General features: G+C 40.8%; 1 protein-coding gene across 1 annotated transcript; it reads left to right on the top strand.

Annotated features, from left to right (window-relative positions):
* The first annotated feature begins 4,941 nt into the window (after nt 1–4,941).
* On the top strand, nt 4,942–23,663 carry LOC119721984. The gene is made up of 6 exons (XM_038191961.1): nt 4,942–5,219; nt 12,888–13,029; nt 15,135–16,969; nt 17,469–17,717; nt 18,475–18,688; nt 19,206–23,663. The coding sequence occupies exons 1-6, from the start codon at nt 5,070–5,072 to the stop codon at nt 19,454–19,456; spliced, it is 2,841 nt and encodes a 946-aa protein (XP_038047889.1). The 5' UTR covers nt 4,942–5,069; the 3' UTR covers nt 19,457–23,663.
* The last annotated feature ends 1,728 nt before the right edge of the window (nt 23,664–25,391 follow it).

Raw genomic sequence — 25,391 nt, 5'->3', positions numbered from 1 at the left:
CACAGAAGTCTCTACATGTTGACCAGAGTCAATTTTCCCCAAGATATTGATAATATTGACTTCATAATTGATATGTGAGTTTCTCATATGAACCCGATATGGAGCACTTATCTCGTTAAGGGTTCCTATTAATTTTGTCTGCCCTGCAGCGTTTTTCACACCAATTTCACGCCATCCGCTAGCTGGGTATGATAAATACATGGAACTCCCCTCTTGTCCTGAGATGACAAATACTTCAAATGTAGTTTTGCAGTCGTCCAGTTTCTGAGACAATCAATTGTATGTACATGCAATCAAAACAGGTGATATTCGTGGAAACAGAACCCTTAAAAAATACACAGTTGTAACTTTTGACTATGATTGCCAGAAGGAGCTGCATACATGTATTTCATGAACATTTACTTGCGAGGTAGGATACACGAATGTACTTATTTGCATTGTGAGATAAATTTGACTGAATGCTTGCCGGGTACTCCATTCAAAAATAAAAGGTACGGTTTTTATCGACAGTACATATGGAGTCAAATGAAGAATTTATCAATTCTTTGGCATAAAAACAAATTGAGCTTTTCTTTAAAAACTGTGATTTTTTAAATCTGGTATATGGTACAAGACAAAAGCTGTTGTGAAACTGAGGTTGGATCCAATGTTGGATTTGATAGCAGTCTGAAGCATATGTGAAGTTAATGTAGTTGGTTTTTTACATTATTGCGCATATTCAAAGAAAGTTCTACAGATTGCAAGTTTTTATAAGTTTTTTTCATTTTTTTTTAACAAAGTATTTAATAGTTTTATCCACACGAACTAACTTAAAAAAAAAACACATTCCCAAAGGATTTTAGTTTAAAAGTTCATCATATTGTAGTCAGAGACACACTGTTCAACTCACACTTTCTACCGGTACATTCTTCAACAACACAATTTGTTTTTTTCTGCAAGGCAAAACAAGAAAGGGAAAGTTGAAGCCAAGTGTTGTAAAAGTTGCTTAACAATTAATTTCGTTTCTTGAAAATTTTGAGAATCTCACACTTGAGCCACACTAAATCCACATTATCATAGACCTAATGTTAAGCAATCCCATAGGTCATTTTTTTTCCCGCGCTCTTGTCTCTCCTTTCTTCCCCGTGTTCGTCTTCATTGCACTCGCCCTAGGGCCCTTCTATATGGCGAAGTCCCATTGAAAACATGACCACATTATGAGGCAAGGGTAGACCAGAGCCAAGCTGGGTAAAAGCCAATGACCGGCGTAGTATGTACCAACCAACATTCTCCCCCCCCCCCCCCCCTTTCGCTTATCAATTCCAGTTATTCAAGATCGGCAGGAAGCAAGCTGAATTGCTGACATTACTGCGCAAACACAGACAAGCTGGGGCTAGGGACCCCCGGCATTTTGAACACGCATGCGTTCTGGTGGAGCTGTACATGCCAAAACCCCATAAGCCGACAGGATCAGAATTACAGAAAATTTGCGGGGAAGGAAAAATGAATGGGCTTCAAGTTGATGCCATGTGGCACTTGGAACAGTTCAAGTTCATAGGGTATCCACATTGGAACTACCAAAACAATTTTTTTTTTAAATCCACAGGAAATCTGCTTTTATTTTATTAAAAAGTTGATCGCAATTAAAATTAGGGGAAGTTGAAAAATAGTTGAGTCTGAGGATTGTGACATTGTTTGTAGATGTCTTCCAAGCTTATTTCTTTTGCCCCTCTCAAACTTTTTTCCACCCCTCTTCTTGAGAATGATCCAGCCCAGTGGCCTTGGCCTTGAAGTGTATTTGACATGGCTAGTCTCGGGGGACAGCCGCTTCAGTGTCATTCCCCTCATGAGTTTGACACCCCATGACGCTTGGGCACTGTTAATAATATTCCATTACCGGGCTCCATTTGCAAAATAGTACGATACTGATTCCCTGCGACTAGTGCTGGTTGGGGTTGCGTCTTGGGGGACAGGCAGAGAGTGCACGCAGACTCTGCTGTTTTTCCAGTCTACCTGTTTCGGCCCCCGTTTGCTCAAGGGGGACCCTCAACTCTGGCGTACGTGATGTAGAAATTGTTTGAAAGTTTGGAATCGATGACAACAACATGTAATCGATACACACTTCGTGGCTTGGGACGACCAGAGATTCAGACTGGGTAATAGCCGGAGATGGTAACACCAATTAAGTGTGCATGTACATGTAAGTATAAGCAGTTTCAATAATTGCCTAGCTGTGTAGAAATTATCGGACCTGCACAATGGCTCAATCTTGTAGCAACTAATTCACTTAGTGCTTCTGCTTTTTTCCTCTGTGTGTGTCTCTCTCTCCCTCTCAATAAACTTGAGTGACCACCGTGGACCGTGCTCACGCATTTGTGAATAGAGTGACGTGCTTGTGATTGTGTGTTCATCCCTAAGGGTCGGAACTGCACCCCAGTCGTGCTGATCCATAAAGCTTATTAATTTTTTTTTATAGTTGTAATTATCTTAACCCTCGTCCGCTCAGCTGGCCTGTTCGGCCTTTCATAATTGTTGTCTCCCCCCCCCCCCCCACCACCTCCAAAACTTTGTATTCCCAAGGTCATGGCATCCGTGTACCGTACGCGTAATCAGTTGATTGACGTCACTAATCAATGTATCTTTTCATACACTGATGGCCGGTCAGGTTGTCACGTGTGAAAACTCTGGTTGTGAACCAACAAGTTTGGTGGCCACATGCCAACAACAGTGTGCTGGGAAACGACTCTGCCATCACTGTGTTACAGACGCAGTTGTAATTGAATTGCGACTGATGAAAGCATGCTTCGTTTGTGTGGGGATGCTAGTGGCTCTTGGCAATCCATTACATAAGTACCTCATAAAAGCCGTGATTTCCCTTATGACCTGGCAGGAGATTTGTTGGACATCTCTTGAAACATCCTCAAGTCTAATTTCCTTTAAAAAAAAACTGAGGTGGAAATATAAGTATCCAGTATAATCCAATTCGGAGTTTTCTTTTCAAGGTCCTTAAACCAGTACACTGATGTCTCTTAGGACGTAACAAGATTTGGAATTGACAGTTACAAGAAAACCATCCTTTGATTGAATGACAAAAGATGGGACTGCTTCTACCCTGACATGTGTCATGTGGCCACAACCCCCCCCCCCCCTAGTCTCTGTGTCCAGTCTGCAATTTGTAAAATCTCGTTAACCACTTAGCCTTCTGATTTGAATATGCTTAAGCGGTTTACGGAGTACGCCAGGCAGAAACCAGTGAAAGGACAAAGTTTACGGCGCTCGGGATTTGCATTCTTAAGTGGAGAAATTACAGTGGAGTGTTTGAGACAGATGTTTGAGAAAAAGAAAGAGTAGCAGAGAGCCAAGTCAAAAATGCGCTCTTTTGGCCATTGAGATAAAAATGGAACTGTCTATCACCGGTCCCCATGGGGGAGGACCGGTGAGGGAATAGATGGAGGATGTTAAGCCAACCGGGGTGTGCCCAGCATACCTCCGTCAGATAATGAACACAGAGGGTTTAACACTATCAGAAGCTGCATCTACGTTGCCATGGTTTCTTGCACTTTTTTTGGGCGAGTGCAAAACGTGGCAGTGCATTGGCCTCTCGGTTACAGTGGTCACGTTTTACGAGACCTCGGCGACTGCCGAGCACAAAGGAGCAGTTCTGCTTCATTGTGGCAGGCTCGTGAGTGGGCTAGAAATTGAGCTCTGCAAACATGAATTTGTAAAATCGCGTATCTTTCGCTGCAAGCAGAACAAAGATACTGTATCTTGTCAATAAAAGAATGGATGCATTTCTTCAAGCACTGTTACTGTTAGTAAATTTCAACCTGCTGTGACTGTTGTCTTTTGGCCCCTGTATGGTGATCGTACAACAAATCTGAATTCACTCCAGTGAGAAAATCAATTCTGAACATCAAGTAAGCGACGACGGAAGATAGTCTGAAGCTGTTTTTTTTTATTTGTCTTTCAGAAACCTTGTCTTTTTTTTTCTTCAAATGAAGCCTTTACTCAGGGATCAATTCCCCTCACCCCCCCCCCTACTTTTTCTTTCTCTCTCTCCAGCCCCTTCCTTGTCAGTTTACATATCGACTAATTGCCAAGGGTAATCCAATTAACATTGACTGGCTAATTATGGGCCTGTCACTGGAGCCGGCCGTGGGACAGGTAACACAATTTGCGGCCAGTATTGGGTGCACGGCATATTTAACTCATTATCTGGTCATTGGCCTGATGAGCAGATCAAAGATTGGCTCGGCCCCGGCAGTAGGACTCCTAATTCATTTACCTTTCTGCTATTTTAAGCAAATTTGTTAAATGGTGGATACTGGACACGTCTCCTGATGTTTTTAACAAATAGCCGTGTGGTGTTGTTTTTGAGACGTGGGGCTTTTTTGATGACCCCTTCTATTGACGTAGCGGAAGGGGGATCACTAAACAACGATTGGAAAGGCACTATGCCGGCAAGAATATGAACGGGAGTCATTTCCTACCTGAAGTGAATGTGCACAATAATTATAAACTTATTCAAAATGGTTCTGGGAATAGTCTTCAGCTAGGAAGGATGGCTGAATCGATTGAAAATATCAAATTCCCACCAAGCGTCCTCACTCTTTAATTGAATTCTGAAATAATATTCTTATATCAATCAAAATCCTCTGAAATATCATCTTGAAATTTACTGTGTGTATAAAATTTTCATCAACCATTATGTGTAACCTTCATATGTGTTCGTACAGCCCGAAAAGCCATCTTCTTTAGAAATGCATCATTTTGTGTGTGCCAAGTATTGCAGTACCATCCAATCTGAAATCTAAAACCGTGATATTTTGGGACGACAGATTGTTTGTCTAACGAGAACCTCATCGCACGTGTACTGTTTGCGTAGACGCTGCACCGGCATTGCGTGGGAGGTTGGGGGGGGGGGAGGTGGATGGCCTAGTCGTAGAACATGCTCAGAAAACGTGAATCACGTTTTGGCCAGGGACCGTGCATCTCTGTAGCTGGATCGCAACAGTGATGCTGCCCTTTCATTAGACAGAGCAAAAAAATGACGATAACGATGAAGAGCGTGGTGGTGACAGTGGCAGTAAATGAGTAAACATCTGACTGTCTTTCTAATTTTCCCCCTTTTTTTCCTCTTGCTTGCTTCAGATGAACTGAATGAACTCATCAAGTGTATGGTGTGTGGTGATACCTCCACGGGGTTCCACTATGGCATCCATTCCTGCGAAGGCTGCAAGGTAATTTTTCTCTTTGCATTTACTTTGATCTAATAGATTTTACTGATTTGAGGAATAAGTTGGGGTTGGAGTAGGAAATATTTTTGTGTGAATGAGACCAAATGTATACAATTTGCTGTAAAAACTAGTGTAAATATAACAGATGTTCTCTCTGTTCATGAACAGAACATTTCCCCCCGGAAGGTAATTATTGATGTGTGTAACATTATGATCTTAAAAAAAACATCATTATACAGATGTTTATAAATACTTGTTTACCTCTCAAAATATTAACAGCACTTGCCATGTGGATTTGTTGTTCTTTAGCCACATGAACACGACATGAACAACAAATTTAGCCTTAGTATGATGTCACATGACACAATGTCATCATGAGGTCACTGTTAGATGATCACCCTCCTAAATGTGTCTGTGCTATAACTCTGGATAATGTCTCCGAAACGACCATGTGGCCATCTAGAAATAAATGTACAACATTGTGGGATTTGAAGAAAAAGTTGTCAAAATCCCTCCAGAAATAATAGTTAAACAGTGATGAAGTCAATCTGATGTCGGGCTAACATCTGGCTAGTTTTGCCATTGATGGGACATAATCGTGATAGCTTGCAATCTTGTTTTTAAGTACATGTATATATCTAAAAACTTTCAGATGTGGAAATGAATTCAAAAAGAAAGATCTGTTAGTCCTACATGTACATGTATGTACCTCTCATGCATGGTTGCATGTACACACAAATGGACTCGAGAATCAATTCAGGAAGAAAAAATTGCTGGTAGAGGGCGTCCTTTTGCCGAGTCAGACTAGCACCAGCCTGTCCCTCGAGCCCTCTGCAAGTGCAGTCTCTGCGCACAGTTTGTCTCGTCTGGGTTAACGCCCGGTGTGTCACTAACAGGGCACCGCTCTTTCTTGCCAGGTCATAGCGAATTAACCTCGCCACCTGTACTTTATAAAAAAAACGAGCCACCCAGGACGCTTAGCGTCTTCCTAGGACCCTGGCTGGCCACTGCCAACCCATTCCAATAATTACATCACTGGAAGTTCAAACCACGTTTTTTGCTATCGGTACTAGTATCATCTAAAAAGTTGAGGTCAAGGACATTTTACGGGGAGATAGTGGGAGTTCATTGGCGAGTCTCAAGCTTGCATTTGGAGGGAGAAACTGTAGATCCCCCTCTAGGCTGATCTTGAAGTTCAGAGTCATTGGACTTGTTTTGTCATAAGACGTTGAGGGCTTTGTATATCAGGATATGATAGATAACAAGCTGTGCTCTAGGGTTTTTTTGGGGGGAGAATCCTGACGTGCTGAAATGATTGCATTGCAGTAATTATTGGTCATGTTTGTGTTCGCAGCATCTGCATTTCCTCTTGATTCTGCCAATTCCATCTCGCCTTTGAAAAAAAAAAAAAAAAGGAAAGAAAAGAAAGGGGAAAAAAATATGAAAATTTAATTATCACTGTGATGGTACACAAAGAATCTTCCGCCCGAAATTCGTGCCGATGCAAGATTGCTTTGATTTTAGTTCTTTTTATTTTTGTTATTTTTTTTTTTTTTAAATTTTCTTCTCTCTCTTTCTTTTGGGTTCCACCGTGTTTGCCTTTCCAGTTGATTGAGGCTTTGACTCGCCCTGCTCCTGGCCAAAGTGCAGTTGCCTCAATAGAAATTCAAAGTCAAGCCATGTCATACTTACTGCCTGTCATTGTTGCCTTCTATTCACAGGATATAATCCTATCAAATGTGACAAATAAACAGAAACAGTAGTAGTCGTGCCGGGAAGAATGTAACGGTTCTTCCGAAAGTACGTGTTGGCTTGGGCCATCAGAAGAATTAAGGCGTCGCCATAAATCATCCATGAATTTTTTTCTCTTCGTTGATACAATGTACATGTATACAAGCTGTATTCTTATTTGTTTGGTCGCGCCATGGGTTATTAATACAGCTAATTCTCTTCTTTTTTTTTTTTAAGATTTGTGTTATTAATTTCAACTGATGGTCGGGAGTATTTGTACAAGTAATTACTTGATTCATAAACTTTTTAAAGGGAAGGAGTTTTTTCATCGGATGCGTGTTTTTAAAAATTGTGAAAGCTGATAATTTGTTGTTGGTTCAGTTTGTGAACACTTTCTTTGTCCGTCGTTTGATCTGAGTTTTAAACCTCTGAGCCGACCAAAAAGCAGTGATTTCTATTTTGAAATTCAAAATGTTGAAGTTGTTGAACATTGGTAATTATAACAAACTTGCTCAGAGTGAAGTCAGGGATGGTACCAAATACCCTTTGAAATTGTTCTGCCTGGAATGGTGTTGTTTTAGAAGAAATCAATCATTGAAGACCTGTGCTTTTAAAAGGTGTGTCCAAGGGCACACTTTTTTTTTGCATGTTAGCAGGAATATAAATGGGAGTCATTAACCCTATCAATTGCCCTATCAATTGCCCTAAAAAAAAAATTCAGTCATTTTACCTTTTTCATTTAGAAATATAACTTCTAATAGATTTCCAGTACATCAAGTTTCTTTGCAAGAGTGATTGCGAAAGGTTAATTCAAATAACTGAACAGTTTACTTAAAGTTAATATGAAAATCTTTAAAACAAAATTCTTTTTTTCCTTTCAACAGTTGTCATGATGTACATGTAATTGGTGAAACTAGTTGCAAGTAAATTAATTACTAGAATGTTTTTGACAGATAAACATTGAGATTTAGTGTTCGCTATTCTAATGTTCAATGTTATTCTGCCCAAAAAAAATTGAGAAAAACGATCACAAAATACAGTTAAGCCCATGGCTTTTCAAAGTTGGTTCCTGAACACGGCGTTTGTTACGGTGTTTGTCACGTACAGTGTATACATTTTTGTAATGTTCAGTGATTTGATGATGTGAAGCAAGTGCGTCACATTAGGAAACAGGGGGGAACTTATGGACAAGTCGATGTCATCACCCGCATACATCAGCTGGACGGCGTCGCGCAGTCCTCAGGCCCGTCAATCGATGCAGAAATCCCATGTGTCGTATCTCTCCAGCAGGGAAGTGCTTAATAGATTCTTAAGTGAAAAAGTCTTGACTTTTTTTCCGCTTTCACCAGACGCTTTCTAAAAGCTGAAAAGCGTAAAACATTTCCTGTGTACAATTCCTCACTGGGATTTGTACACTAGAAAAAAAAAATGTGTGGATATTCTTTAAAAAACGAAGAAGTAGTTTGGCATCCTGTGTATGTGATTGGCAGGATTTACGTCCAGTCTTTTGAATTCTGGAGAATTTAACAGATTCTGGTAAGTGTGAGGGGCTTGACTCAGTGGCCAACCCTGTCCAAAAACCTAAAAAGCGTGAAAATCCCTCCCGCTCTTGGTTTAGACAAACCACTCCAAACGACCAATTTGTTGTGATTGGCATTCCCTCTGGCATCACTATCGTCCGAGGAAAATAAAAACAATCAAAACAACGAGCGCTTTGTGAAAGCGACCATGACATTGACAACATTTACACACTTCGATAGAATCCTTGAAGTCTAGGGGATCAGCGTTGATGGATGAGAAAGACTTCCTCCTCTCGACATTCAAAGATTAGCGCGCCTCTACTCGGTTTACAGTTTCTTGAACGCAGAAACAGAAAAATTGCAACTCCCTAAGCAGGGGAGAAAATAAAAGGAACAAGGAAAATTGGTTGTCTTCAAACCCAACTAAGCAGAAGTGATTCTGAACATCCACTCTCACTGTTTGTCTGTCTCCAGTGAACCAAATTTGCATTTTCTTAAATTTTATCGCGAGTGAGTTGTCTCTATTCTCCCTCCCCCCTTCCCAAATCCCTTGGTTACAAAGCCATGTATATGTAACGTTTGGCAGCGTCCAAGTACAAGTGTAAACCAGTCGTGAACGGTGCATCATGGTAGGCAGGGCTGGATTTGCCAGATGGCTGGCGATGTACGTTCCGGGGACTACCGTCGGGCTGGCATCCTTCAAGTTGGCTTGATCACGATCAAGATGATCGTTCTGGTTCCTTCATTGGTCCACAGAGGAATCCAATTAAAACCCGGGAGAAGGCTCTCTGTTAATAACTGCTTCGTTACCACATCTACCCCCCTCCTCCGGAGACCAAAGGGCATTAGACGTGATGCAAGAACAAATTCCCACTTGACTAAGAGCAAACCTGCTCACTGAGCGTTCTAAGTAACACTCGCAACTTCGAGTGTGTCTTTTCTGGCCTTGCGTCCACTAGGGAGTGAAGGGGATAGTGGGACTGACGCCATAATTAAACACCTCTCGGTATTGAAGGCAGGGTAGAACGCAGTGACCGGAATAGTGGATGACCATACAGCGAAAACCATTGACAGTTAATCTTTAAAAAACATTAAAACTTCTTTTTCTTCGGGCTCATTTCCGACACTTTAGGAATCCTTTTCCCATGGGGTCCCGAGGTAACAGAACAGATTGGTGTGGACTTAAAAAAAAATTGGTATTTGGCTTGATGACTAGTGGGACGTTGACAAGGGCAAGGTCAACTGAGGTCATTGAAGATGTCAACATTGAGCCCAGTGATAGAACCAATCAATCCACTTGTCATGTCAGTGTAGTTCTTCTTTCCTCATCTTAAACCTCTTACGTCTGTGATGCATTCCCAGGATTATGTAGATTCACCTCGACAATTGTTCTGCAAGAGTTTGTTTTCCGAATCTCTTACTGAAATGTCCTTCCTCCTATCTTTGCGATTAAGATTAAGATTAGGCACAGGCCCAATCAAGTGTTTGTTACAATCAATTAAAAATGCAATTTACAAGTTGAAAGCTGGTGAGCTGGCACCAACTGATCTTGTAAATATAATTGATACACAGACAATGGAACTTTCAATAATTGGTCATTCACTAACTTTTCAGAAAAATGTTCTTGATAATATTTTCATAAATACACATGCCTCATCATGTTCCTTCTGGACTTTCAAGCATGGAATTTATTTATGTTTTTTTTTGCTTAGCCATACTGTCATGCCTTCTTAGAGGAAATGATTTTTCAATAAATCAAACCGAAACATGTATAACTGAAATAACGATTGATTAATCAAAATGACCGAATAAATCAAACCAGGCCTAATGCAACATTCATTTGTATGCATATCATACGTGCACTAACTGAATCATTTGTATGCATGGAACCACACTGAACATAAATACATTTATGTGTATGTACAAATGTACTTGGGTATGTATGCTATTATTAATTATTTCTGGTATTAATGAAACCAAGGATTCCTCAAAAGTGCCCTAGGCACTGTAGCTCGCAAGCCTGAAGAAACTCATAAAGAGAAGACAATGAGAAGATATTACAGTTTTGGAGGTGGGAGGAAAACCCCAGAAGAATATTCTGGGGAAAACCCACGGAATCAAGCAGGGACTGAAAACCCAATCTAGCGTTTGGCCCAGGCTGGATTCGAACCCAGGTCACTAGTGGTGGAAGGCGAGGAAAGAACCGCTTCGCCAACCTGACTCCCCCCCCCCCCCCCCCATGTGTGTGAAGACATGCTTTTTGTGCTTGAACAAATGGTTTAAAGGAACAGGATGCATAAATGGTCATCTAGTGAACAAAGTTTAAAGTCATTTTTCAGCAGAAATACATGTACATATATAACAGAAGTTATAAAGCTTTACATTTTGATCCAAGCAGAATCGGTCATAAAGGCAAAATGACATGGATACACCAAACAAACAAGATGATGCTAAAACAAAAACAACAAAACTAAAGTCACAACGTACAAACGGGAGACCAGGATCACCCATAAAAAATAAGCTCTTTATGGACATTTTTTTTGGAAGGTATCATTTATAGACAGAAACATCTGATATGTACATGTACATGTAAAGGCTAAAAAGAATTTAGAAAAAAAAGCAAGATGCTGTTAATTTGTGACCAGCAGATGAACAGTAGGCTTTACTTCCTTTTCCAGCCACAGATTTTCAAAGTATATGAGAAAAAAAACTTGAAACCATGAATCCAAAAAAAAATGTTATGATTTGTAGTTCATGCAGTAGATAGCAGAAAACTAACAATGAATGCATGTATAATTAATGTAGCTTTATGACTATGACATTTAGTTTGCCCCCAGGTAACCTTTACCATTTTTTTCCATTAGTCTCCGAGACCCATCAGACAGTCCTTACTAGTCGACACACGTGTTTCCAAACAAATCAATACGGCCAGTCCCAAGCCAACTCCATTTCGCAAGTGTTGTATTTTTAGTTCCAAAAAAAAAAAAAAATCAATATTTGTGATCTTGAAATATTGCTAGTTGTGACTCATGAATAATTGCATCGTGTGACAGTTGTACATTGTATCATAACTTAATTAGAAATTTTTCGAAATATACATTGTTTTTTTGGGGGTGGGGTGGTCGGATATCATTTAAGAACAAGAAAAACTAGCTATTTTGTGATTTTTAAGGATTTTTTTGGGGGGAGGGGGTTGATAATGATGCTCTAATACACTTGACGGACAGTAAACCCAGCCTGTCACTGGCTTGTAAGCCCCTTGCCAATTAGTGGTAGGATGCGTTCCCAGGCAGCTGCCCGACAGACATCTCTGGTTTCTGGGTGCTGATTACCGGCTACGTCGCGGATCACCAGCCGGCGCGACTGACTCGAGGAGACATGTGGCTGACGGACGCCTGACAGGGGTTTCATTCGCGTCTTAAACGTTTTCTATTTTTGAATATTTTTTTATCAACCGGTGCGAGGTAGACCTTGAACTTGGGATGAGGAGATCGGCCTGAGCTTACCTCTGGACGATTCTGCCTAGTGAGATGGAAGGGGGAGAGAAATAGATTGATGACCAGCATTGCAGCTTTTTCCTTAAAATGAGCGATGCGTTAATTGATTTTTGATCCTGTCTTTCAACATTAAATGCCAACAAACAGCTTTGGCCCTGGTTCTTATTTGTTATGTTTTATAACGGAATGGCCACTTGAGTAAAATATAGAAAATTACTGAATGTTGTTAAGTTGTCGCAACATGTACACTCAGATTTCCCCAATCATTTCTTCCATTATTGCAAGCACTGTGAACTGCAAGAACAATATGGGTAGGCCTACACCGCGTTATGGGGAAGTTTGTTATTGTTAGGCAAATTAGGACCGAGTTATGGGGACTTTCTGCTGTCCCCACAGCGTTTTCTGGCCCCCCAAATACCTCGTACAGATGAATATACAATGTACATGTATGTCCCCACAACTACGGAACAAGTACATTATGTGTGTTCTGGCAACTACAGGTTCTCTCATTCTCTTGTCTGGCTACTCCAGAGCATGGATGTTGTCTTGTTTTCGTTGCTGAAAAGTTGAACAAAGAAATTGACTGGGGCAGGGCTTGAACCTGCGACTTCCGGTGCTCTTACCAACTGAGCTATCCAGCCCTATGTTGGTGGTTCCCCAATTAGTCAATATCTTTGTTCAAGAGGCGCTACTCAGAAGCCATAAACCAGTGTGCGAAACAGCCAGGGATCACGCCCAAAGTCACGATACAGACCTGGGAAATAGCAAACGGGGATCACTCGGAGAGGATACGGCTTTTTAGTACAAATTTCCAAATTTGTTATTGTGTGAAAACAAATGATAGTTTTGATCAATAGAGCACATTGATTCATCACATTAATAGTTTTTGTCTCTTTTGTTTGATTTTTTTTTGATGTGTGCAGGGTTTCTTCAGAAGGAGCCTCACACAGCACGAATCCTATACGTGTTCCAACAACGGGCAGTGTGACATCTCCCTCTACACTAGGAATCAGTGCCAGCTATGCCGATGGAAGAAGTGCCTTGCAGTCGGCATGTCCAAAGAAGGTGAGCCTCCTTCCATCCCCGTCCATTCCCTCACTCTTAAGTGAAATGTTTCGGTGATGGCCCAAAGTTTACCATTGTGCCGTTTTCCCTGAAGGGACTCTTGAGAAATTTTGTACAAAAGTTTTATTCTAAACAGCTGAAATTGACAGTTTCATATAAATGTGTCCAAGCCTTGTGTTCAAAATGGTGACCACAGAGCAGATGAACTACGGAAACTTGCTATTTAATGGCAATATACATGTACAACATTTGCAAACATAAAAAAAGAACACTACCAAATTATGATGAAATACCCTACTTGATTGTAAGTGAATAATAGTCTCAAGCATACTGTGAAATCATGGCACCTGGTGTGCTGTCGTTTTCAAGAAAAGTGGATTTTTTGTATCAATTTTCAACGATGGTCGGCAGACCATCTTTGGAAAAGAAACTGGCTTTTTTCTTCTTCAAATACTGCTCCAATTTACCAAATTTAGTTAGTCCACATTTTGTTTGCAATCGGTTACCCATCGTGAATGGGTGCAAACCAGCTAAAATACTTACCCCCAAATACATCCATTTCTTAAAATTACAGCAAAAACAAATATATTCCCTTTAAAATACATCAGAAGTAAAAAAAAAAAAAAAAAAAAAAAAAAAAAATTTCAGAGAGTTGTGTGCCAAGAGTGGGTTTTGTGGCCTGCTATAGAAAGGGCCATGAAATGTTGATTGCCAAGTGTTTATTCCTTCTCTGGGTTACAGTGAAGTTTCAATGGTTGTAAAAAAAGTTGAGGGTGCTTATTTTGTATTTGATAGTCTCGGGGCAAAATGTTGTTATGGTGTGATACACGATAACCTGCCGCTGCGATAACCCCCCGCTGCAAGAGGGTGTTATCACAACCATCCATTATACCCACGAACCCGTCGGAACACTGTCTAGACAATCTTGTAAATCTCCCCCGAAAAATGGGGGAAACAAGTGCGTGCATGCACCTTCTGCAGGCAATTACGGTCCATTTTCAGTCCCACGCATACTACATACCACAAAAGTGTTGACCAGTGAAGTTGCACAAAAGTCTTGCTGCAACTTTTATACGACTGGAAGAAATTTAAGAATTTCATTTAGAACTACTACGGTATGAAATGTTTTGAATACGCACTGCATATAGTAGGCCAAACAGGTGCTCGCGCGCTACACAACCGCCACAAGATTCCCTAGAATATTGTATTGGCAGTTGTGGGTGATATTGGTTGGTCGTGATAGCGGGATAATCGCATATCAAACCATGACAACTTCTAGCCCCTAGACTATGTATTTGAAGAAAGAAGGGTGGGATTTCATGGAAAATGTTGATCATTTGATTTGACCTTATCTTTTTTATTTATCTTTTTGTTTCGTATTATTTAACCGGGAAAGCCCCATCCGTTTTCAATGAACTCTTCTCCCTAAAAGCCCTGGGATACAGTAATATGAACATGTTAAAAATCATACAGACCACTTGGTTAGGAGTGTTGTGCATTTACGGGAAGTATGGAAACCGGGTACCCGACTGAAAAAAAACATGGGTGCCTGGGTACCCATGGAAGAAACCAAACCCCAAAAATTAAATCTTCGAAGTCCCTGTTTAGACTGTTCATAAAAGTCTGCACGATATAGCAAGATACAAGTGTGTTCAGTGAGCTTATAGCTTTACGGTGTAAAATGCAACTTTCCTGAGCGTAATAATGTGAACAATATTTTGTTTTCCCAAGCTTCCTGGTTTACATTTTGAAAATTCTCCACAAACGACATTCAAAACCTTTCTTTTTCTTTGTCTGAGAAGTTACTAAGTAATTTATAAAGTTGGTTATGAGTACCTGATCCCATAATCTGGAGCCGGTTCCTGACATCAATGATCGGGTACTCGAGTATCCGGTTCTGATGCACTGCCCTGCACTTGGTATTGGACAAATACCTGACAGTGTACTGAAGTCCGAGTAGCTTTTGGTATAGTTCTCATAAGTCTGTTGGTTTCTGGTTGCCCAGATTGCTTGACTTTATTTTGGTTTTGTCACCATAGATGTGAGTTTTTCCTCTTGCTTTTTTAATAACTTAACGTGATTTTTTAACTGGTTTCCTGTTGCAGGCTCCAGATTGGGTCGGAGGTCAAAACGAATGATTGAGAAAATGCATGAGACGATTGCTAAGCAGCGAAGTTTTGGTGACAACACTGTTGTCCACCAGCCGGCTGGTTTTTACAGCAACCACCCTGAACTGTTCAACCAGTCCAAGTATGGTGGTCAGCCTATGAGTGCTGGACACCCTCCCAGCCACATGCTGCCGACGAGTATCCCTGCCATGTACCCCGGAATGAACAGTTCTTTCTCCATGGCAGCTATGATGGAATCCCAGCTAGGCCAGGCCATGGCCAACCATGCCCAGTCCATCTCCACCATCATCAAGCAGGAGCTGGATCACAGTGGGTCAGATCGGGAGCACTCACTCTCAGAAACCTCCTCGATATCTGGCCTGGACATGTCACCTCCGGGGTCTGTTGGCCGTCAGTCCTCAGTTCCCGGAGCCAGTGAGGGCTCAGTCAATGGCAGCGGCAATAGGGGCTACGGATCAGACAGCATGGAACAGTCGCCAACCATCTCCAGTGTATCACTTTCAAAATCACACGAAGACTCTGCTAGCTTGAACAACATGTACATACAGGCAGCAATGCGGGCAAAGGAAGAGAAAAGAATGCCTCAATCAGTCAGCGAAGAGATCACAGAGAAAATGTCCATGATAGGACGGGATGGGTCCAAGTTTGAGGCCTCTATGGCCGGAGAGGGAGACCTGCCAATGGAGGCCATTAATAAAATGCTGGCTGCTGGTCAACCTGTCATCCTTATTCCCAGGGACATGGGTAGTCCTGAGTCAAACAGCAAGGACATGATCCCACCAAGCCCGACTGTGGTTGTCGTGCAAAACACAAGTAAAGAAGGCCGGGATGATCACTCAACGTCCCGGCATCGATCAAAATCAGCCAGCCCTGGAAACGAGGTGTCCGTCAGCGTGGCCGACATGGCCTCCTCACAAATGAAGGCATTGTACGCAGGACATCGGAGGACGTCGGAGCCAATGCTCAGACCGGAGGACAACACCCACTGTTCGTTCCTGCCGCACTCTGGCCAAGGGAACCAGTTCTTCCAGTTCCCAGGTGGGTTTCCACCCCAGCAGATGCCGCAGGGTCTGTCCCCACAGTCCTCACTGTTGTCTCACTCACCTCTACTTCCAATGTCTCAAGGATGGAACCCACTGTCTGGCCGGCAGCACCTTCCTCCCTCACCCCTGCTCTCCTCCGGTGGCCAGGTCATGGTCCCTGTCAGTTCCTCACAGCATCCTCAGCAAGTACCTCTTGGCCCGACTGCATTTTTAGCCCAGCAGCATCTAAAAGCAGAGATGCACTCCCCAAAGCCTCTCCCCCAGCACTCACCTGGCGATGGCAGGGACTGTTTTCCCACCAGGCAGTCTGTCAAGCGGCAGTCTCCAGGGAAGGGTCACTCAGACCCCAACAAAACCTCCAAGGGATCCCACGGGAAGCCAGAATGTTCCCCCGACTTTTCTCATCTCTCCCCTCCCCAGAGTTTTACCACTGCTCTTCAGTCTTCTGCGCCCAGTGATAGCCAAACCCCCATCTCAAAGGAGAAGAAGATGGTCATTAAGGAGGAGCCAAGGAGCATCCCCATTGACGGGGACGATATACCGGATGCGGATCCCAAGAGTAATGACGACACCCTGGAGGAATACAAGCTGGAAGGTTTCAACCCAGAGGAGCCCCTCACTCCAGAGCTCAAGAAGAAGCTCTGTAAGATCATTGACTGCGTCAACAAGTCCTACCATGAAACATGTTTTTACACCTTCCGCCGGATCATTTTCCTGCGGGAGAGGTACTTCCCATTTCTGGGTCCTGATGAGACCTACTCCCACCGGGTAAGTCAAATTTGGGAGGTTCTGGACACCACGTATGTGGGTTCTGGACACCATGAAGCTGTTATTTTAAGAGCTAAAAAAGATAAGAACTAAATTTAAATTTTGAAGCAATCTTGTGACAACAAGGAATCTTAATAACACTTTTCAGACTGAATTAAGTACATGTTTGTAACAGTGAGGAGCGAGTACATTGAAAGATCAACTTTTGCAAATTGTGTGGAATGACTCCAGTGGCTAGTCATTGGAAAATTAAAACTTACAGTTTTTTTGCCTGTCTGAAACAACTTGAATACTAAATTCCGAGCTCGAATAAGGAAAAAAATTGTCCACACAGTATTCAGGTGAGCTTTGCAAACATACATGCACCGAACATTTTTAATTGGGTATACCTGAGTCACTCCTAATAGTTGTCAGTTCAGCATGATTCAGGAACACCACTTTGAATCAGGTGTACCTTGTTAATTTAGCCGTCCTTATTTTCCTTCTCAAATCTTGATAGTTGAAGAACAAGTACGACCACGATTGCAGCAAGTGCCCCCCACCTTCAGGCTTCCCGACCTCCAAGGACCCACCGCGGGAGCTGCCGGACGTCCTGCTTCCCGTAGACAGCGGCAGGATGTGGCAGTTCTTCTCCAGCAAGTTCACCAGCCAGATCACGCGTATTGTCAACTTCTCTAAGATGATCCCAGGCTTCAAGCACATCGACCGAGAGGACCAGATCACGCTGATCAAGACGGGTCTGTTTGAGGTAAGACATCTGTCGGCAAGTTCAGTCAAGAACCAGCGGTCGACCGACTAGTGGTCAAAACATCCTCAGGAAACTCCTTGGTCCTTATGATGCGTGCAGCTAGTGTAACCAGCAATTCCAACTATTGTCTGGAATAGTCAACTGGACTATTCCAACGATAGCTGACTAGGGTTGATTTCTAATGGAGATAGTCAAACTATGGTTAACCTTGGTCTCGCTCAAACTTGCACTGTGGTTTGGACAAGCCTCCAACCCCTTTACCCACACCCAAAAACGTCAGCCTTGACGAACTTCATTGAAAAGTAATTGATTTCCATTTACATTTTATGACCCGGAATAAACATGAAAGAGTGTACGAACAAAAAGTAAAATTTATTTTGCATTTCTGACTGGATACCATTAAATGAGTCTTTAGAACATTCTTACCTTTCACTGGGATGTTTAACTGAGTTGACTTGATGTATCCATGGATGTCATGTTGGTGACAACCGTCTAGTGTCTTTTTTTTTTTATAAGATTTGTTGATGAGACAGTCACTCAAAATAAGCTTTAAAAGATGAACGTTATCCTGACAACCATACCCTTGACCAGTTTCACTCTTTTTTGATGAGCACATGGTATGAGCATGTACCAAGTTCAAAATTTCACCTTCCCCATAAGAAACCGATGTTTCCTCATACATTTACAAGTAACAGACCCTGAATATTCAAATGCGTTGAACATTCGAGCTATTTGTATCCTGCTGTTTTTGGTTTAGGTGGCAACGATACGTTTCTCGACAGTGGCCGACACGAAGACCAACATGGTGTACTGGTGGACCACGGGAGACAAGTTCTCCCTGGAGGATGCTCATAAGATGCCCCTGGGCAACCTGTTTGACTTGCTCTTTGATTTTGCTCGGAGGGTCAACCGAATGCTGCTGGATGATAGCGAATACGCTCTTCTCTCTGCCGTGGTCATCATGTCACCAGGTATGAAATGAATTCTCCTTGTCATTAACTCAGTCAGGTTCACACATTTCATTGCCATTCACTGAACAGTACATACCGGTAGTCTTGGTCCAGGACTAGTTTTTGTTTTGTTTTGTTCCTCAAATCCAGTCAAATCAAATCCAGTCTTAGGAACCTCGGCTGTGCTACCAAGGCAATTCCGAGCATACCTCACGCGTATGTATTAGCTTGAATACGACACTCGTGAGGTATGCTCGGAAATTTTTGGGTAGTGCTGCCGAAGTTCTCAAGACTGGATTTGATTATTTGTTGATAGTGACCTCTAACCTTGCGTCTTGACTGCGCTTGTCAGGGACCAGCTCTTTAGGAGAATGAAACTCCAATCCAGTCTTGAATGGAGACTAAGTAGTAGAATGGTATACAAATATTGAGTGGCTCAGAGTGGAAAGGGAGGAATATTATCCGCAAGGTAAAATCTAATTTCTTAGTTCAACCTTTATGTTGATTTGTTTTAAATTATTTGACTGAACTAACACAGATCGGCCGGGACTGAAGAATCGCGAACGTGTCAAGCAGCTGCAGTTAGAGCTCCTGCACGCCCTTCATTACGAGGTGTCCCAGAACCACCCAGGGGAGCACGGACTCTTCGCCCGCCTGCTGACCACCATCCCTAAGCTGCGAGAGATTGGCCCCGAACACATCCGCAGACTCATGGAGCTCAAGATCAAGTCACCTGGGTTCCAGTTCCCGGCGCTACACGCGGAAGTCTTCGACCTCAACAACTCGTAGTACATTGTCGCAAGCACGGCAAGTTTGGTTGGTACTGCTCCAACTGTGAGTTGATTGTATGAGCAACATAACTGTGAAATCAGCACTGGAAAAACAAGTTCAAGAGTTTTTGTGTTCAGTCAATACCCTTATTCTTGACCTTATTTTCCGATTTATGGTCAATCATATAACACAGCTGTTTACAAATCACATATAAGTAGATATTTAGTACTTGCAGGTCTCCGTAAAGATAGGGAGTTTACACCTTTTGTTCATTGTTAGAGTGGTACTTATATTCTATCTGCATCTGCCTGACCAACAAGGCTGCATTTCAGTTACCAATAAGCAAGATTTTGTAAAACTCTTCTGACCAAAATTGTTTGAAATGTTAAAAACTGCGGACCTCACATGGGGAAACAAACCAACCGTCATACATGTACATGTATGTATGACAAGTTTGCGTTCTGATTCCCTTTAAACTACAAGAAAAGTTGCCTGGCTTTTAAAACTGGGAGGAGCATGGTAATTTTTTAATTAAAGTGGATTGCACATGGGTATGCATATGTTCATATAGAGAATTGCAAAAACTGAGAAACCTTTCTTCACAGAAATAGGAGGAGGGGGGGGGGGAATTCAACTGCAAAAGCTTTTTAGGGAAACAAAAGAAAAACTGTATTTTTGGCTGAAAATTATAACGTGTAGTTCCATGAAGACAGAAAAAGATAACCTTTAAAATACTGTAAGGTATAACTACCATGATAAAGTTCAGCCCATTTTTGCCAACAGCACTGCTGTATCTTTTCTACGTAATTATGTTGTGTGAAACACATTAAACAAGAAAAAAACAATTGAAAACCAAATTCTGAAAGGTATCTCAAGAACTGTAACCTTGGAGTTCACGGGGTTTTTTCTCCACGAATCCTTCAGTGAACTTTTTTTTCTCAAAAACTCCCCAAAATATTTGAAATATAATCATGTTTTTGAAGGTTTTTCTGAGCAAAGCTACTCGTGCATGTTATGTAATTGTTGGAAATCTTCTAAGTAAAAGTTCATACAATGTACTTTTGCCCCTCATTTAAAACAGAAGATCCGATATCAAATATCACGTTTACGTTACTTTTGTATGGAAGTGGGCACTGCATTTCTCTCTTAAGAGTAAACTATAATTTGTTTGTGCTGCCCACATTGCTGCCTTTCCAATGTGTATAATGGGAGAAAGATTGACAATATTTTTCTCGTCATCATGTGATATTTATTGAAATTGTTTTCTCTTTCTAGCATAAAAAAACGGCTATTAGTCTAACCACTAATTTAAAACCTGGATTGGTTGCTGTTTTTATATTTAATTTATATTATCACTTCCTGTGAAAGACTCAGTGAATGATCGATGTTTGCATCCTTTCTGTATGATCAATTAAAAGTGTATAATTCTGCCATTTTTTTTTAAAACAAGAGAAATATGATTTGAAACAGGACTTCTTGCCAGGTATGGAATCTGTGCACAAGAACGGTTACAAAGAGGTAGTTGGGCTGAGACTACTGGGAGGGATTGTTGAGCACATTGCAACGGCGCCGGACGCGCTCGCAAAGACGCAAATGGTTTGTGCACACTTGGAATTAAATTGTCTTGCATACTTTGTGCCATACATGCCAACCAGTGCGCAGAGGCGATTGGCTCCCCGCTTGGAGCTCTTGAAATGGTCACAAAGTGCCAATTACTGTTCTTGCACGGAATCCGTCGGTTTGTGCACATTCAAATGTAGTGGTTGTTGTGATTTTAGTGCCATCCTTGCGCAAACCGGCGCGCAAGTGGCGCGTCCAGTACACTCATGAGGGGTAACAAAGCCCATTGCTACTGTTCATGTACAGAGTCAATATTCCACGCATATGCTATCTTTTGTTTTGCTCAAGTCACCAATTTGCGCCATACGTGAACCTAGTAATAGTCTGTCACCCCTAGACTCTGAAATGGTCATGTGTCATTCTGATCATAATATACGTGTTACAGACAGGACTTGCTTGTTGGCAAGGTGATCACCTATGCTTGGTCTTGTGTTTAAATGCTTACTGCTGATTGGTTAATCCCAATTTTTGCTTGGCCAATTGCAGTTGATAAATTTTTAGATTTGGATATTGTATTTCTGGAATAAGGTTCCACACTCATAAAGAAAATGCATCTCTTTTGTAAAGACTGAAATCAGAGATTACCAGAAATTTGTGGTTTTTCTTGAAAAATAGGTATTTAAATTCCAGTTATATTAGGAAATTTGAAAATAGCTCATGTCATTAAAAGACAATATTCAACAATTTGAATTAATATAATTATGGTGAATTACTGAAATATAATTAAAAAAAACAATCAATTAGATTTATGCAGAAATAATGCATAATATTTCCCATTGTTGTATTGAAATATAATGTTTAGAATTAGAATTTGTCATGATAGAATGTTTTGTATAGAGAAAATGGAGGTCCTAAGGACATTTTTTAAAACTATTTGCCAAATTGTGAATGGAGACACATCAAAAGATGTAAAGTCAATTTTAACTACAGAACCAGTATTTGGCTGTAATTCGCTTAGACGTTTGTGTTATTTTTGTTCTTTTTGTGGCCACAATAATCCTGCATGCTTGAAAAATCTCATTGGCCTTATGCCATGGTTACATTGTTACCATGGTTACATTGTTACCATGGTCGCAAGTTTCTGTGACAACCAGAATCCCTTTTTTTTAACTGGTGGGAAATACTGGCCTTTTGGGGGGGGGGTTCGGTTTTTTTTAAACTGTGTACTTTTTTTTTCGGGATAGAATTTGTGACATACTGTAAGATATAACATTGGAAAAATGTCACGCCATGTACATATGATTTGTGTCTCTGGGAACTGTGGGCGGGGCATGTGATGCCCTAGTGGGAGGTAAGATCACAAAACATACTGTCATTTTGTATATGTTTGTCACGTCCGATGTTGTCGTCTAGGTGTGTAGAGTCTTTGAAGTTAAAAAGACAAAGGTGGATTATAGACAAAAGATTGCACATGTAGAATCTGTGTACAGAAAGCAGCTGAAGGATATACCGTAGCCACATTAGGGTTCAAGGGTCACGTGTCTTAGTTTTGTCACTTTGATCACCGCAGTTTTTTTCTAATGTACATTTTTTGCGAAAGCTTAGAAAAAAAACACACACACACAAGCGCATTTTTGTGCTCCGAAAGTTGTTAAATAGAAAAATGTATGTTATGTCTGGATATGGAATATCCACAAACTGAAATCTTTGAAATTAATGCTGTTATATTCTAATGGATTATTTAGCATAAGTTTTGTTTTGTTGTGTAGAAAATGTTGTGATTTTTTTCTGTATTGATAGTATTATTCATTCAGCATATTTTTTTTTTAAATTTTAATAGGTATACCAGTGGAGGTGGATTGCTTTGTGTATTAATGATGAGTTTGGATGCGATTAATCCCAGAATGCCTTGCGCATAAGTACATGTGGATATGTTTGGAAATTCATGCTGTATTAAGACTACTAGACATATCTGAACAGATGCGGGGACCCTATTTGAAAAGACAGTGACTACATTTCAGAGTAATGAATTAAGAACAGACAAAAAAAATGAACCAATGTACAACCGTTACAAATCAAATATATTCACAAAATATATTCCTCTATCTGATGATTACCGATACATTTTGGGGACCTCTGAAATTTTTTTACCACCAATAAAAAAAAAAAGGGTTTTAAAGCCAATATACCGGTATCCAAGTACAGATATCCTACATATATATCGTATACATATTAATTGTGTAGTCACTACCATTGCCATTACATTTTATCATTTTGTTTAATTGAATGTTTCTTTTTTTACGGCCAACAGGCAAAAAGATGAATGGGTCGATGGTTACTAAAGGTTCACAGGTTGTTGTGGTTTCACTCTGAACTATGACCTCTACAACTCGGATTTCATCTCAACAACTCAGATTACAGAATTTAAAAGGTTCTAGGAAAATCCTGTTTGCATTGTCCTTGTTTTAGGAAGAAGGAAGACCAGGAATCCATGTGCAGACATTCAACCTTGCCATGACATATTCGACAGCCTTGTTGCTCAAAACCAGCTTTTGCCGATTTCTGACTTTTTATTGGTGGGATGGAAACAAAATTGTCTCCCTTAAGGTGTCCCTATCAGCTACTGATGCCAAGAATCCTACCTTTAGAGATATGTCAGGGCTGGAACAGAAGCGACATTTTAACTTTTTTTCTTTTTGTCATGACCCTTCATCTTGGAAGTAAACATTTAATGTATTCACTTTTTTTCTACTGCACATCTCATTTGCTTTTTGCATGTACCTCACTTTTGTCGTAGGCACAGGCCTTTTTCTTCTAGATAGCTTAAATTGAAATTCCGTTGTATTATTTACGGCTTAGCTTCTAACAATGCCTGACTTTCAACCCCAAAATATCTAGCTGTCACATGAAACGATAGTAAGGGATGTGGAAGCTGTCTTCAATTTTGATGATAGAAATTGGGATATATTGTAAATAATTCTAAGAAAATTCTAAAGAAACATCTGGGGGTATAATTACTGTAAGCCATGTATATAGATTTTGTGTTGATCAACACTTGTTTTTAAAGACTGAAGTTTTCTATTTAAAACACAAAAAAATGCACCAAGTGTATACATTACCGTGTCAATATAGGTAGTAGCTCATAGCTTTTTGAGTTTGTGTAACTGTACAGTATGTAAGAGATTTGACGAATCACGTATGTTATATGAAATGAACAATCTTATTTGAGTTCAGTGGATACGCTGTGTTTGATTTAGTAAGTGTTATCAGTTGCAGGCACACATCACACACTATTGAGATCTCTGGCTATATGTATGAATAATTCATGTTCAAAAGCAACCAATGAAAACGGCTGTCTTGTTTTGCCTAAAGTTGGTCGGGTCTGCGGTTAATGAAAATGAAATTGGCCAAACTGCCATCTGAAATTTAACCTCACTGCTGGATGAAATGTAAAATAGGAGTACATTATTATCTTTCATCTGTGTGGAATTTACTAAGTATTTTAGCCCCTGCATCCTGTCCGTCATATTTTTCTTGTCTTTTCTCACGAAGAAAGGTGTAACTCTAAATTTTTGCCAACAACTTTTGTGGGTTGTCTGAAATGATTGCTCTAAATAATACCTCTAATAATTGCACCATCTAAATTGCCAACGAGTGTTCAGTGTTATAAACACACACACATCTGAGATGTGTCTCCAATTTGAAGCCTTCCTTCGGGTTCATTTATTTGAGGTTGTCATTAGAATTACTCAAATTTTTTTAAAATCCCAGGGCTTTTTTCAAGCAAATGACACACTTTCAGTGTCTTGGAAAGCCTTGTCCCATGTCCCAACCTCAATAATTAATACGCATGTTACCATGAATGAAGCACACTGCCACGTACACGTACATTCATAACAAGCTTTTTTTGTCAACGTTTCTTGGACTTGACTTGAGACTTACAGAAGTTCTATCAAGAGCAAGCTTGACAAAAACACTCGGGAGAATCTCTGTTGTGGAGTTATCAATCATGTAGTAATGTACGTAAGTATCATGATTAATTACAGTTGTATTTGAATGCTTGCCGATTATGGCTGTTTGTGTGAATAATACCAGAGCAGACTACAGACGTGTAAATATGTCAGTTGGACAAATGGTTCACTTCGTTTTTGTCTTCCTTGGATTGTTCACCAATTATTATTATTATTCAACAAAAAGAATCAGGTAGAGGGTGGGAAAAGTGCAAGCACTATAAGTTGCCAAGTACAGCAACTCCCACACACCTGAAGTGTCGCCGAAGAAAACAAAAACCATCAAGAGACAACAATCAAGTTTCTTGTGTGTGAAACCAAAAAAAAGGTAGTTAGATCTCTGAGCGCTTGCTGAGAAGCCACTCTCGAGTTGCTACATCTGC

Source organism: Patiria miniata, unplaced genomic scaffold (genome assembly GCF_015706575.1).
Source record: "Patiria miniata isolate m_02_andy unplaced genomic scaffold, ASM1570657v1 HiC_scaffold_14, whole genome shotgun sequence".
Classification (NCBI taxonomy): Eukaryota; Metazoa; Echinodermata; class Asteroidea; order Valvatida; family Asterinidae; genus Patiria; species Patiria miniata.
This window is presented reverse-complemented; position numbering and strand designations above follow the sequence as displayed.

Coding starts and splice junctions, on each gene's coding strand:
- LOC119721984 (XM_038191961.1), top strand. CDS start 5,070: ATGAGTAAACATCTGACTGTCTTTCTAATTTTCCCCCTTTTTTTCCTC. Junction 13,030..15,134: donor AGTCGGCATGTCCAAAGAAG/GTGAGCCTCCTT, acceptor TTCCTGTTGCAG/GCTCCAGATTGGGTCGGAGG. Junction 17,718..18,474: donor TCAAGACGGGTCTGTTTGAG/GTAAGACATCTG, acceptor TTTTTGGTTTAG/GTGGCAACGATACGTTTCTC.